This window comes from Acanthopagrus latus, chromosome 9 (assembly GCF_904848185.1).
Source record: "Acanthopagrus latus isolate v.2019 chromosome 9, fAcaLat1.1, whole genome shotgun sequence".
NCBI lineage: Eukaryota > Metazoa > Chordata > Actinopteri > Spariformes > Sparidae > Acanthopagrus > Acanthopagrus latus.
In genome coordinates this window covers 23,224,610-23,240,207 of record NC_051047.1, presented here as the reverse complement: position 1 = coordinate 23,240,207, position 15,598 = coordinate 23,224,610, and the positions used below count along the sequence as shown (strand labels likewise).

Below are 15,598 nucleotides of genomic sequence, written 5' to 3'. Positions count from 1 at the left end.
GGAGAGACACAATCAGTTATATTAGGTATTCTTTACTTTTTTTTCCTTTTTCTTTTATATTTTTGAAAGCATGACTAATATGGGGAAGCGGGGGTGCTTTGAAAAACCCTGATCAACATGCCTTTCATCATTGCCACTTAATTTCACACCCAGAAGATGCTGTGAACCAAAGCTTCTCTCTCCAGCAGCACTGTGACCGAACAAAGACACTGATGGAGAACTACAGCTGCTGCTGTGGAGCTGTGGAGCTGCGGAGCTGTGGAGCTGCTTACACTGCGTGGGAGATGTTATTGAATTTACTACACTCAGTTCATGGCTTGGGCTGAGGTCTCTGTATCGGTGCCAGTAGAGTAATACACAAGTTTTGTACCCCTCAAAAAAAAAAAATTGGGGGGGATTACACATGTGCTAAATTGCTCAGTGTATCAGTGTTTAATAAGATCTCAAACGTTTTCTGGTTGAGATCAGGAAGGATAATCAGCACTAAACAAATAAACAAGATTCCGAGAGCTTCAAATGCCAACTTCTCATGCATTACGAACAGCTAGGTAGAAGTATTCACATATTTTACTGAAGTAAAAATACTCTCTTACATCTTTGACAGTTTGTTTGTTCCTTTTGTGGTAGATATATTGGTAAATACCATGTTGTTTTTTCAAAATGTTTTTGTAAATAATCATCTTTTTTTATTCTGCTTCCTGTTTTTTTGTTGTTGTTGTTGTTTGTTTGTTTGTTTCTAATTCCTTTTGTATCATTCATTTTGGAGGTTTTACTTTCCACTTCCTGTCTTTGTCTGTTTTTCAACCATTTTTTTGTACACATACAATTATAATAATGATAATATTATTTATACATTTTATTTACAAGCACCTTTCCAGTCACCTAAAGACACTTTTCAAAGCCAATAAAATCAGTCAATACATAAAGAAGACAACCATCTCTGTTTTGTTTGTTTGCTGTGTCAGGCTGTGACTGCGTTTGGGACTTTTTTTCTTTTCTTTTTTTTTTGATCAACGCTGCCAAAAAAATTGCGAGGTATTGCAGTGAAAAGTTTAATACGCAGCTGCACTTAAGAGCAATATAAAATATAATTGAGTTTCACCAAGTTCAGACACCGTGCAAACCTGGGGACAAAGCACAGTGTTTCAGAACAGTAACGGGGACATCTAGGCCGAATCAAATCATAGATCTGTGTGTTCCTTTGTAACAGTGTCAGAAATCACTCCAGCTGTAATACAGTGATGAGCAGAACCAAAGGAAGCACATCAAGGAAATCAGAGGTTTGGACGGCCTCTTACATCAGACCCACAGAATCACCAGATTGTGTTTGTATGGTGCCAGTCGCAGAACAAGGCCTGGCATGCAGAACATTAAGACTCCTCAGCCATCCAAGTCAGATTTCATTAGTTTTTAAGATGATTCTTCATCTTCATTGTACTACGCTGAACAATGAGGTCAGCAGGCAGGAAGCAGTTTGTAATTACACAGTTGTTGAAAAATCTGTCGGACACCAGTACACTGCAGGACTGCAGGAGACATGAGAGCTGAAAGGAGAAGAAAATGACTCAACTGATTACCTATAAACACAACAATTTCTAAATATTGTTATCGCAGCAGGAATGTTCAGGACTCTTTCATTAAATAGGATTTCACCCGCTGGAGTGAGGAAGGAATGTTTGCACCCAGTCTGAAAACAATTATATTTAGATTTATGCCTTAATAAGACACACATGTACAAAAAAAGCCCCAAATCTGGGAATCCTGGCCCTCTTTATAAGAGCTGATTCTTATTTTGAAGCCATCAGTGGGCACTGAAACTTACCCCAATGGCTGTCAGAATGGGAACCTGGTAGATCCACTTGATGTTCCCAGCACTTAACTCCCAACACCTGCCGTGGACGCAAATACAGAGGAGGAGACGCAGTCAGAGAATCAGGAATAATGAGGCAGAAGACAGTTTATGTAGGGTTAAAAACTGATGCAAACAGGCAGAAATATAGAAGGTAAAGATGGAGAGCAAAAAACGTGAGGTAAAACGACAGGAGGGCTTTTTTACATTTCCACTCTATACTGTACCTTTTTCATGATGTACTGTTTTTATTTTTTCTATTTCACTTTTTGTGTCACAGGACACAGAAGCAGGCAGGTTCAACAACCAGAAGCAAGCTTTGCTTTTTGTAAGCAACTGAAGTCCAAGGTTCAAAAACGCAAGATGAGAATAGAATAGAATAACTCGATTCTCAAGCCAGAGCATGGAAATTGTCTCTGGTCTCACCCAGGAAAATACAAACACGAACATGTCCAAAGGATTAAAAGCAAAAAACAAGACACATCACATCAGTGAAACAAAGACCTCTCAACTTATAACTGTCGGTGCGTTCATACCCATAGTGTTCAGCTTACAGTCTCATATTTAAGTTTACTGTAATTGGTTGACTACATTAATTCCATTTGGGATAAACCAGCCGTGGTAGATCTTTTTCTTTGCCGCAGCTCAGACTCGGTGTAGAGTCATTTACGATTGGCAGGGCTTTCCTGTGCTGTACAGATCACCCAGCTGCTTCTGTTGGTGAACTATTATATCTCCCGCTGTCTTAACAATCCTATTTAGCTCGTTTCTGTTTCCTGATGCCAGATGCCTGTATCAAACAAGGTTGACATTCACCTTTTCCAGGATGTCATCACTGACCAAAAGCCTCTTCAGTTTCTGAACTAAAAACATGAGCATAAAATTCCAATATAAAACAACATATTAGCAGAACTAAATACAAGGACCATGACATTCTGTAACCAATAAGCAGTACCAGTTTCTATATTAAGCCAATGTCTATGATGCATTTTAGCACATTATGAACTTTTATAAAGCATCTATGGTGCTCATGACCACAGTCCCTTACAACAATGACCAAAACTCATTATTACACCAATGTATGTAATGTATTATCCACATGAGTATATTGGATTAAAGATCCATTAATTGTACATTAACACCTGTTAAATTTTACAGTGTTTTGTGTGCTGTTGCACGTTTATCTTCAGAAGCTCTACATTACAAGCTGGTTGTAAGTCAACAAAAAATAAACAGTGGTTGCTTTAAGTAAAGTTATGAATAATTATAAGTATGTTTTTAAGGCATCATTATCATCATAATGTGTTATAATGCACTATAGACATGGGCCTTTTCAGAAAGTGTTAAAGTCGTGACTGAATTTATAGTTGTTCTAATGACCTGGACAAGTAAAATTCTTTACCCCTTTTCTCTTATTATGTGTCCTCTCTTTTACTTTTCTGTGTTTTAAATTGTCCAATACTTTACAGGACATTACATCACACACACTTCATGTCATGTACTAATCCTGAGAGCGAAACTCTTGTGGGAATACTTTATGTACAATATAAGTATGAGGGAGTTCAGCCTGGCATTGCCTCTGCATTTCAACCATCAAGTTTGGATTTTGTTTTTTTTCACTTCAAAGGAAACCTCACATCATTATGCACACATATAGATTTCCATTTTGCGTATCTCCCAGGGGATTATGCAAACATGATTATGCAATTGTATCACAAACATTGCGGAGACTCCAAGCCTGCCTGTGAGTTTGTTTTGCATCCCCAATGTAAAGTGATGGAAACTGCACAAGGGTATAGATGCAAGACATTACACACAAGGATTATCTAAACTCTTAATAGCTGCTACACTTTGAACGTTCAGGTTAGGAGTAACATTGTCAGCTTCAACAACTTTACCTTGTACCTATTGAATGTCATGTCATCCATTCATTCGAAATGTCATGTGCTGGACAATATAACAGTAACCATGACCTCAACAAGAACCAAGACTTTATTCAATTCCTCTCAGAGAAAAAATGTCAAAGAGGAACAGCACAATAGATGGATAGATGTTATATCTATACAGTCTTTTTCAGAGTCACTGAATGTAATCTGAACTGTGTTGTACTGACATGAACAACATGCTATTTCACTATTATAGAGAAAGTGCAATAATTGCCCTGATCTCTGTGAAATAGGGTGGGTGAGAGCATTGACACATCAGAAAGGGAAACAACAGAAAAATAAGACAAAAATCTCTAAAGAAAATCAATGCTTGTAATGTAACTGGTTGACATACAGGCGCAGTTTAATACATAGCAGCTAGCAATTTGTAAGATATGGCCAGAGTTGAGTTTAAAACACTCACACACACACACACAAATTGACCGACGTTATCAACAGAGTGTGAGAAAACAACAGTGCTGACGTTGATATATTGTGTTGTGGAGATGACTACTGAAGTAGCATGCTAATCAGCAAGCCCCCCCCCCCAGTCTGATAGTTCCAAACAAAATAAACTTGACTCGACCTTACTAAACAGAAAAAAATACAACCATACCTTCTGAATTCAAGTTTGTCTCTTTTACCCAACTATGACAAGCTTAATTGCAAGTTGAACTTAACATAAACTTAATAAAACTCACCGAAACAGTCTTGGTTTGTCTTTCGACAAGAGTTAGTTGGGACAATATTCTGTTTCGTCATCCCTAAAGTCAGAGTCTTGGTCTGTAAATCGCCTCCTTACTGTCACCCCTGTTGTCAAACTGACCTCAGTCTGTCTTGGAGGCTGTGTTCAGGTCCAGTTCACTGTCCTGCTATGTTCACTCTCAGGCTGCCAATTAGGTGAGCTGAACCCCATCGCCTGTGGGGATACCTGTTCCACAGCTAACAAAGCGCAGCAGTTGTTGATTATGCAGTAATATGCTGCCCCTTGTCTTTTGAAACTACCTTCCAATGATCGCCTTATTGTACAAATTACACCTCTGTATCGCCCCTGCTATAAAGACCATACTCACAGCTCCTTCCCTCCAAGGTCTGCAGTCTGAACAGAATACAAATTAACTTAATGAATCCTCTGGACCTCTGGAAAAGCGATTTTCTGTACCTGCATATTGTTTTCAGGGTCACCAGTGAGTCAGAGCTCAGAAGAAACACCCAAGACAGCTCACAGCATGGCCAGATGGACAGAAGGTCACAACAATGGGCAATTCAGTGAAACTTGGACAGCACAACGTTATAGATTTTCAGCCCACAGTGTTCTTGCTGTGACTCACTACTGTTGATAGACATAGTTAGTGTAAGGTTCAAGGGAACCTTGTTCTGATTGTCCGAGTTACAGTTTGGTGTGTCAGAGCTACTGGCCACTTTCCTTTTCAATTAAAAAAGTTCAGCTTTCATCAAAAGGCTTTGAATAATTCTAATCAAACATCGCTTTGAAGCGAAAAAAAAAAAAAAAATGCCTTGAGGTTGTACGACTAGCTTTGTTTTGAATTTGAGTGTCAAAATAAGTCTGTTACCTGAGGCTGGTGAGACTGTTGAATTATTGTCTCCTCTCCAAATATTTTCTGCATATTTGTCTGTGACATGATGGCTTTTTAATGGCTTTTTTAGATTGCACTTTTGAAAGTTATAAGTTATAAGTTATAATAAGATTCTGCAATCTGCAATGGATGCTGTGTAGAACATCATTAAAACTAATTATTTGCTAATCCTTTTTAACATATACTTGAAGCAGTACAAGGGAGTTTAACGATTCTCCAAGTCCATCCTTCAGTTTTTTCATGCTCCTTTTTTATTTTTGTACAACAACAGCTTGACTGTATCCTGGTGGCTTTTTGCAGGTTAGGGTAAGATAAGTCCAAAAATAAAGATTCCAGAGCTCAACAAAAAATACCAGATTCAACAATGAACAACATAAGACAAATATGAAAATATCACAAAGTTTGGTTCCTCAAATATGTCCTGAGTAAACCCTCTTCCCAAACTAATCATTCAAGGATCTCTGATAATGGCATTATCTATGTCGCAATGTCAGTGACGTCTATTTATCGCCAGACAGTAGAGACCCACTTTTGTGGTGGACATTCGAAACAGGTTCAATATTTGGAAGTCTCACTAGGAGTCGTTTTGGAGATCCATTCATGAGCAACACGGGTCAAATATTTAAACGTCTGGCTAGATAACCCCATGGCCCCAACTGGGACCCCTCTTGGACGTGTACCAGGGCTTAAATATTTGAATGTCTGACTGGGACCAAACTCTTTTTTGCTTGCCTGTCGATGTTCAAGAAATCTAAATGTCTTGATGTCGAGCCAGGAACCCTTTTGGGCATCTACAGACATCTGACTCAGTTTCAACATCTGAACCAATCTTATTGCCATACATTTTTAATAGTCATTTGATATACCTGTTAAAATAAGAAAAATGTTGAATGCAGCAGCATGTTTCAAAAAAATTTGGGAAAGGAACAACAAAAGACTGGAAAATGTGTTGAATCCTCCAAAAACAGCTGTTTGTAACATCACACAGGTAAAAAGCTTATCAGGTGATGGTGTCAACATTGGGTATAAAGCTGAAATTGTGGTAATACTATCTGCAGTTGAAACAGAAATAAAGCCATCTCTCATTACACCAAATCAGTGCGCTTAGCTCAATTAACATTTTTACATGAGCCACTTATTCTCCGTGATAGTCACAGATCCATCACCGGGGAACGGATACTTAGCATCAGTCACATAATGAACATTAAGTGAAAGGTCAGATTGTGATGTTTACAAAGGTCAAAGATATTGCTTTAAAAAATATGTATGTGTATTCATTATTGCTTATTGTCTGTGACCCTGTCTGGAGGGACGCTAAAGCTCAGAGGGTGGGCAATGCATTAACAGGCAGGCTCTACTGAATCAATGCAATCAATGTCTCATAACACCTCTGAAATGTAAAGAATAGACAGATATGCTGCAAAACAGTCGGCAGTGATTCTTACTCAGCCTGTGACACTCAGTATGAAAAGGCTTTTTTCTGAATAGCTGTGAAACAAATGATGATTATTATCGGGTGTCTCTGCGAGGCAGAGGGAGGTCGTATTGAGTAGGAGATATCATTTCATCAGAATATATGAAAAACCAGCACTCAACTCAGCGGTCAAGATCTCTGATGTTGTATTATATTCTGACGAATGTGAATCATTGCTATAGCAGATGTTGAGCTACAGTTGATTGCTGGATTAACAATTTTACCCTGCAATCCACTTTATGCCCAATATGTACGTACTCTTTGTGTACATTTGGCCTGGTGGCTTTTTGCAGGTTAGGGTAAGGCAAGTCCAAAAATAAAGATTCCAGAGTTCAGCGAAAATTACCAGCCTTCAGGGATTCAACAATGAACAACATAAGATAGAAATTAAGTTGTCACGAAGTTTGGTTTCTCAAATATGTCCCGAGTAAACCCTCTTCCCAAATTAATCAATCGAGGATCTCTGACAATGACATTATCTACAGTATGTCGCAATGTCAGTGTCGTCTGTTTAACGCCCGCCAGTAGAGACATGGACATTCGAAACAGGTTAAATATTTATACATCTCACGAGGAGTCCTTTTGGAGATCTGTTCACAAGCAACTCGGGTCAAACATTTGATCTGTTTGCAAATGCATTAAAAGTACAGTAACAAAGTATTTGTTCTTCGTCACTGTCCGGATTTGGTCAAATGAGCAGCTGTAAACACTTTTCCTCCCCTGCAGGATTATCGGAAAATATCCACTGATTCGGAGTTAAACACGTTTAATCTTCTTCAAATGATTTACACCTCAGCCAAGGTGATGAAACAGAAACACAGGAGAGAAACTAGAGAGACTTGGATAGAAAGTACTGAGAGCTGAGCCCACAGACACTTTTAAAACTGTATTTTTCTCCGGTCGCAGTTGCACCACATGCTTCATTGAGGGGCAGAGGGAGAGTCGTCACAGGTTGGCCGTGGACGAGGGATGGCACAGCAGCCTGCCTGGAGGTCGGGTGACCCAGACCAAATGTGGCACGGCTCAATTCACATCAGAATCGGGAAAACAAATCGGCGTGGCATGGTTTGAATCAGCATGGCCAAAAGTGCCAGCGGGAAAAAAGCCCCGATAGACAGATGGTTCATCCAGTGTCTTGCCTTTCTGGAGAACGTCCTTTCCTTTCTGTCCAGCATCAAATTACTCATGTGCACAAAGTCAGCTCTGTAAAGAAACAGTTGTTTGAGTTTGGTGTGGAAGAGCGTGACTGGCCTGCACAGAACCCTGACCTCAACCCCAGCACAGCACCACTAAGGAAGCAAACTTAATGCAGCTGAACTTACTCAACCCTGCAGCCAGGCTCCAAAAGCCTTCAAAGCAAAGCGTAGGCAGTTACAGCAGCAGATAAAACCCCATGAATTCAGATAGAGAGGTTCGACAGTCACATAGAATATTTACGTGAATTGTTCAGTGTCTTAGAGTCTACCTGACATGACAGCAACTGTTGATTTATTCAGATGTGTTTCGCTAATTAAATGGTGCCTATGTAATTGGATGTCGCTGATGATTCAAATGTCACCGTGATTAAGTTCTAATTATGACATCATGCAATTTCTCTTTTATTGTGTTTGTATTCAGGTTTGGCCTTTGGACTCATCAACTTCCTTCCTTTTTTTTTTTTTTTGCTGTGAAAGCTTTAAGACACAGCGTGGTTTGTTCTCTCACCTTGCGTCTGCTAGCGTTGCCCTGACAATCGCCCACACTGCCACGAAAAGAGCAGGAACACCTGAAATCACACACGAGAAGACAGTGAGCTGTGCTGATGTCTTGTGCTTTCTTTGTCTAACTTGTTGTGTGAGTCACACTTCATAGTCCCATTCATGATCAATTTCAGAAGCAGAGGTAACTAGAGACATCTACACACTTACCTCCACCTCGAATGCACTCTGTGTTTAGTATGTCGTCTAACACACTGCTGGCATACTGACAGGCATCATCACTCCACAAAAGCAGCAGTTTTATATCTTTTACTCCCCAGAACAGCGATCAGACTCCAGCTATTGTATCTTGGCTATTTCCTCTGTCAGTGGGATACTTTCTTGTTGTCCCACTGGTGTAAAATGACACTAAGCTACTTGACAAATCTGCTCTGCTAGCCTGTGGAATCACTCACCCTTACTGTCATATCACACAAAAGAAGTGTCTAGACTTTCAGAAACCCTAATAAAGAGCCAAGACCACTGGGAAAATCGGGTGACATTTCTTAGGCCATAAAACATTTCTGGAGCTTCTTAGCACGACAGCTTTGCAGCAAACTGCTTTAACCTCCTAACTGGTGAATCGGCGTTATTCATGCAGAGCGTAGAGCTTTTTTGGATGAGTCATTTTGTGTTTTGTTTTAATTTCTGGTTGTTTCTGTACGTTTTTTAAAGTTAAGTCCTGATCTACTTCAGTTGTCTAGGAGAATGCTGCAAAACTGATTTGCTATTAGGCTGAAATGTTTTGTTGACCGAGACAATTCACCTGACTTTCCACCGGCATTAGGGCCAGTAGATAATTATGACTAAATTTCAATTTTTTGGTGAACTTATTCTTTTCTTTATATCTAATCCATCTTAACTTATTAGTGGAGGCTCTTTTCAAAAACTCCAGCGAGGCCTTTCCTGTGTGACACTTCTAAACAACTTAAGACTATGGTAAGATTTGCTTACCTCAGCCTATTTGCAGTTTAGAAAATCCAAAATGCAAATGGGACCCCTTGACGATTTAAGAGTAGTATCAGTATTCAAATGGTGCTGTAAATGAACTAAAATCATTTCTTAAAACAAGCCCAGAAAAACTACTGCTACTTTTGCAGCAGGAGGCTGAGTTGCAAACTTGAACACTTGAATGGTAAATTATGTTGCTGCTCATCAAGCAGGCGATGTGAATCGAACTTTGTTGCTGTTACGTACTGTTTGTGCCCTCCTTAGTCGAGCTTTTAGAGCAGAGGTGAGTGCATTGGATCGTGGTTGTGCAAGACCAATTTGGCTCAAAAAAAAGTTCACTTCACCCCTCTGTAAGCACCGTAATCTAGATATGGCAGCTTTATTACAGTTATCATGGAACATAAAGTAGCTGACAAGTCTTCCCCCGTATTTTAACATCACAATGATGGACAGAATCTAAATTAATGCTCTATCTAATTCAAGGCTGACAGAACATAATCGGAGCAAGAGAGTGGCGGAGAGTGCACGGATGTGATAACGAGATATATTTACTGTTCAACTTGATGGTGGCTACTGATGGAAATGAGAGCATTTTCATCCATTTTACCTGCTCGGAGTGGGATTTGCATCCCAGGTATAGCATTGCTTTCTTTCAAACCTTTTGTGCTTCTGCTATCCATGTGCACGAAAAGGAACAAATTGTGTTAAAGAGGCTGTATTATGCTTTTTGGGTTTTGTGTTATGTAGCATTTGTTGTGCATGTAAAAGGTCTGCAAAGTGAAAAAGCCCAAACGCCGAAGGGAATTACTCTGCTCCTGTACTGCCTGAAATGCCTGGTTTAGAGTCCAGGCTTTGCTTCCATAACCTTTGTGCATCACTATGTAAAGGGGGTTATATAATGTATATATTTATACATCTATTATAAAATATATATATACATTCCACTGCTCCTGTTGTAGCAGTGTTATTTTAGATCACACTACCTTGTTTGGCATGACCTGCCCTACTCTGCCTCTGATTGGCTACATCCTGACCATTAAGTAATTTGCAGATGCAACTCTCACCAAAGATTGAGCGGAGGTGAAATGTCTGAGTATGTAAAGGGATGCTGCAGCAAAAAAAAACTTTTTGTGAACATGGATAGCAAAAGCACAAAGGTTTGAAAGAAAGCAATGATATACCTGTGATGCCAATTCCACTCCGAGCAGGTAAAATGGATGAAAATGCTCTCATTTCCATCAGTAGCCACCATCAAGTTGAACAGTAAATATATGTTGTAAACATAAAATGAAATCTGCAACACACATCCTCTCTTAAAAGCAGTTTTTTTTACCAGCTAGGAAATTATTACTTTCTTATCTCGGAATGGAATTCCCACCACCGAGTCAAAGTAACAAAAAAATGTGAGTTACAACAATAATAGGGTCGTCTGGCGTCGGCGGAGAAAATGAAGGGGTTCCAGTGAGAAGGAGACGATGGCTCTGAGGCAATTTGAAGGTACCCTGTGGAGTAAAACCACAGAGAGCTGCTTTTACACTACAAGAGGAGCTCCAGTTTGTGTTCTCTCGTGCATGTGCACTCGCTCACATGCACACATACTCTATGGGTGACATGACACAAAGTCCTCCCGCTGATTCATGCATTCAAGAGCTGTAAGCTGTAAGAACACATCAATAATGCAGCAACTGATGGAAAGTCTCCACTGAGGTCAACGACCGACTATCGAGGCACCTCACGTCCCCTGTGTGCCGCCGCCAAAATAAAACACCTCTCCAAACCTGTGCTTGCTGCAGAGTTATCGGTGTCCCTTTGTCCATATGTCTGGGTTTTCATTGCCCAATTTGTAATCAGATAGCTTGATTAGCTACAGAAATGCAGATCAAATTTTTTTTCCTCTCTTTTGCACACATCAGTCATGACAGTGGCCATCTGGTTTGTCAGGGGCTTGACAGAACCATGCCCCTGCTTAAAAGGGCTCTGTGGAGCTTCTGTGTTGTGCTGGAGGCCGGTCGTTAGTTTACGCTACTGGACTCTCGTTTCGTTAGCTTCTCTCGCTCTCTGCAGAGGCATTCAAGAAGTTGCAAGTCACATCCATTGGACTGACACCCCGCTGACATATGGCCAATAAAAAAGTGATTAGCACATGTAAATTCCTACTAATAGTTTGGAGCACTCTGAACGATGCTGAAACTGTTGGGTTTTAATCCAGCCGAGTCTAATCAGCCGTTTAAATTCTGACCAAACGTGCAGAAGGTACAAACAAAAAAGAGACCCGGCTTCTGATGAGACAAAAATCTCCCCTTTTTGCTAATATGACTTCAAAGAAGAGAGCAAAGATTTTCAACACTTTCATCTTCTTGTGGGAGCACTCTTTTATTTATGTGTGGGTGTGTGTATATATATATATATATATATATATATATATATATATATATATATATATAATGTGTGTGTGTGTGTGTGTGTGTGTGTGTGTGTGTGTGTGTGTGTGTGTGTATATACACACACACACACACATCTTATATTTGTGCTCAAGGAAAGAGCAAACACGAGAAATACTTCCAACTATTTTTTTTTTTTTAGATTAAATATCAGAAGGTTTAGTCTGTCTCTAATTTGCCTGTTTATTTTTCTGATGATAACTGATTTTGATCTGTTTCAGAACTGCACCGTTTCATTTAAAAGTGGTGGGATACAGACGTGTGACTTGCTTGAGTTCCTCTGATACTCAGGTCTTGCACTTTGTATGCACCAAAGCACACACTATTAATGACCAGACTATTATATATGAGCTGTTGTCACTGCTGTATAAGACATTTTTCCTAAAATGTGGTTTGCTGCAGAAGAACAATTATGTAGTGCAGAATTAATTAAAGCATTGTATTCTCGGTATATTCAATCATAAGGCTGACATGACAACCGCGGCTGGTTTGTGAGTTTGAGCTCTGCAGTAAAACTTTCAGCTTCATTTTTTCCAAAGCAACTGGAGGACTGCATAAAACGTTTGTATCTGTACATGTATTTTCTTTCCACTCACCCCATCCGATGAGTGTGAAGCCCCAGAGGTATCTGGAGTCTGATCTGAAGGCCATGAAGATGAGGCTGTGGAGGTAGAGGCCCTCGACCAGGATCCAGTAGTAGTTGGTGGCCAAGAAATAGATAAAGAGCAGCACTGTCACCTTGCAGCCAATCTGATGACAAAAAAAAAAACAAACAAACAAACATGGAGGCTTTCATCACATCCTGCTCATACTTCTTTATTTGTGTGCCTTTGCGTTGACACATTTTTCCGAGCAAAGCATTTCACAACAAATATCCTCCCATCACTGGTGCAGCTCAGAGACTCAATGATGTGATTGCAGTGAGGAAACATAAAACAGCAGCAGTGAAACAGTAACTTCATGTCAATAAAAGTCATCAAATCTAATGTAAGCGTGGACGCCCACTTTGTCTCGGCTTTGGTTTTCGGTTGAGTAATTCCAGTTTTGTTTTGGAGTTTTATTCTCTTGTATCTTGTTGTCACTTTCAACTTTGTGCTCACCTGTGATCCTCGTGCTCTGCTTCCCTCCTGCGTTCCTCCCCAGCCTGATTTTCTCGTTAGCACTGACGCCATCACCTGCACCTCGTCCACTCGTTAGTTGAATTTGTATTTAAGCCTGCGTTGTTCCCTCACTCTTCGTTCACTCGTCTGTCACCATCCACTTCTCCCGTGCCTGTTCCCCCATCCTCATGTGTTCCCTGTGTTAGATTGTTCCCAGTTTTGTATTTCTCTTAATTTCTTCCTTGGATTTTCCTTTTCCTGTCTTTTGTTACTTGCTTTTTGGATTTTAGATTTCACTGGACATCAGCTCACTGAAGCCTGCTTATTGTTTCCCTCGGTCCTCTTTTGTTACAGACTTTTGGCCCCATATATTTGACTGAAAACCATTATTTTAATCTCTATTATCAAAGATCTTATTTTAAAATAACACCGTCACTTGCAAATGAGGATTTAGTCAAGAATAAAAGCAGTGTGTTAAATGTGTTAAATGAATGGAGTTCTCCGCAGAAATCTTTGCTCTTTCCCGTGTTTTGGTTTCTTAATTTCTGGTCCACATGTGCTGGCTTGGTTTGAATCTTAATGCATGGGGCCATCCTATAAAAATTAAAATGAATTTGCAGGCCAAATAAACAACTGCCGCAAATGTACACAAAAAAAGATGAAAACTGCTGTGATATCCTCCCACACACGGAGATATCTAAAGGTACAAATCTGCTCTGATGACACTCAGAAAAAATCCCTGAGTTTGCCATGTGTATTTTCTGAGCTTCTCTCTCTTGTTAGACCCAAATATGGTCCATTACTCCTCCTTGTTGAGTTCAATATTGATGAAAGTTGTCCTTCTAACTCTCTTCTCTGTGATTTCCCGGATCTTATTGAGCCTTTTAGTTTAAGAACACGTGCAGGACAGTGGTACAAGGTTTACCAGTCGGAGGTTTGGCCTTTATAGTGAGCTGTGCACTTTAATCCTCTGCTGATTCTCCCAGAATACCTCAACCTCGAGCTCTTTCAGTCAGAAACAGTGACAGGCGCACAAGCTAATTCTTCTACCTCTCAAGACCGAAATGAATAATCATTTTTTATGGCTCAATAGAGAAGCTCAGGCTCTCAAGAAAAAAAAAGTGAAATTGTCCCTGGGCAGCCAGTATCTAACCAGTCTCCCTTAGCATCCCAAGTAGTCATCATCAACCTTCAGATTGCTGTTAATAAGACAAGGTCAGCCTGCATCTCCAGTTTATTTTTTTTTTATTTTTATTTTTTTTCAGAAATCCCCTTATTGCCAAAATCTTACTTAATGTTACTGATTCTGTCATAAGATGTTCCTCCACCCTCCACTAGTCATTCATTAGTGGAGGATTTTCTGAATTGGATTCTGAATCTCAACTAGTTGAGTCGGCCCAGTGTGATCTGACATGTCATATCATGAAGTGGAGAGGATAGTGGTGGATTTACAGGTGTTCCAACATTTGTTCAACATTTGCTTTTCAACAAAACCATTTAATATTTTTAAAGAGATCCATGGGAATTCCATATTTTTTTAATTCAGAAATCAATGTATGGATAACAATGTGTCAGGAATTCAGATAAGGGTCCAGTGTTTTCATCTAGGGTGTTGGAAGGTGTCAGGAAGTCAGATGAGGGGCGATTGTTTTCGTCTGAGGTGTTGTCTGAAAGTCAGATTAGACTGACACTCACTGTCTTGCAAACGTCAAAGGCTCATTGCCCTGAGGACAGCCTTCTCATCTGTCATGAGGTCTGCATCTGTTGTTCCATTGATACCTGACAGTTTATAAGTGAAGAAAATCTGTAAGTCAACAGAGAACCTACCGTCTGGGTCTTTTCTCCATGCTTCATGTATGAAAGAGATCTGATTCATCACACTAAGTGTGTAATTCTACAGAGAATTAGCAACTCTCCAACTTCAAGGAGGAGTATTTCCAATCTGGGGACGAGGATGGGATGGATACTCTGCTGATGGCGCCTGAGCCTGGCCTGAGGGTTAAACTGCTGTCAGCAGTCTCAGTTGGACTCGGGGAAAGTTCCACTCTGACAAATAGAGGACATGATCCTGCCTGAGGGATTTCAGGCCAATTTCATGCCATGTATTGAGGTGACAAAACAGGTATTTCAAGCCAAATCATGATCTTTCTCTAACCTGAAACAAGTATGTTATAATGCCTGAACCTAACCGGAGCATAAGCACCCTAGTAAAGTGAACCTAAAGTAATGCAAAGGTGCAGAGTTAAAATATATACGTAGTTTGCAGAAACCTATAATGCCTACATTTATTCATTCACTCATGCCATGTTTTAAAATAGAAGTATGTTCTTCAGCTGAAGGGAGGAACTTTTCCTTGAGCTCACCTTAAATGTCACCAAGTGTGCTTTGGAAACTTGAAACCTTCAGCACACATATGCATGAGAATTGACTTTGGTGGGAGACATCTGGTATTGACGGAAAAGAAGCAGGTGTTACATTTCAACAAGAAAATGTAACTTTGCTGTAAGCCGTTGAAAAACTATTA

At 39.9% G+C, this 15,598-nt stretch overlaps 1 protein-coding gene across 1 annotated transcript in view; it reads right to left on the bottom strand.

The window, feature by feature from the left end:
- Positions 1 to 15,598, bottom strand: part of pth2ra (parathyroid hormone 2 receptor a) — a 54,712-nt gene that overhangs the window by 17,533 nt on the left and 21,581 nt on the right. The window contains exons 7-9 of the mRNA XM_037110958.1: positions 12,571 to 12,724; positions 8,551 to 8,611; positions 1,823 to 1,889 (exon numbers count right to left, since the gene is read on the bottom strand). Coding sequence (XP_036966853.1) covers positions 1,823 to 1,889; positions 8,551 to 8,611; positions 12,571 to 12,724 — 282 coding nt within the window. The remainder of the gene's footprint in view (positions 1 to 1,822; positions 1,890 to 8,550; positions 8,612 to 12,570; positions 12,725 to 15,598) is intronic.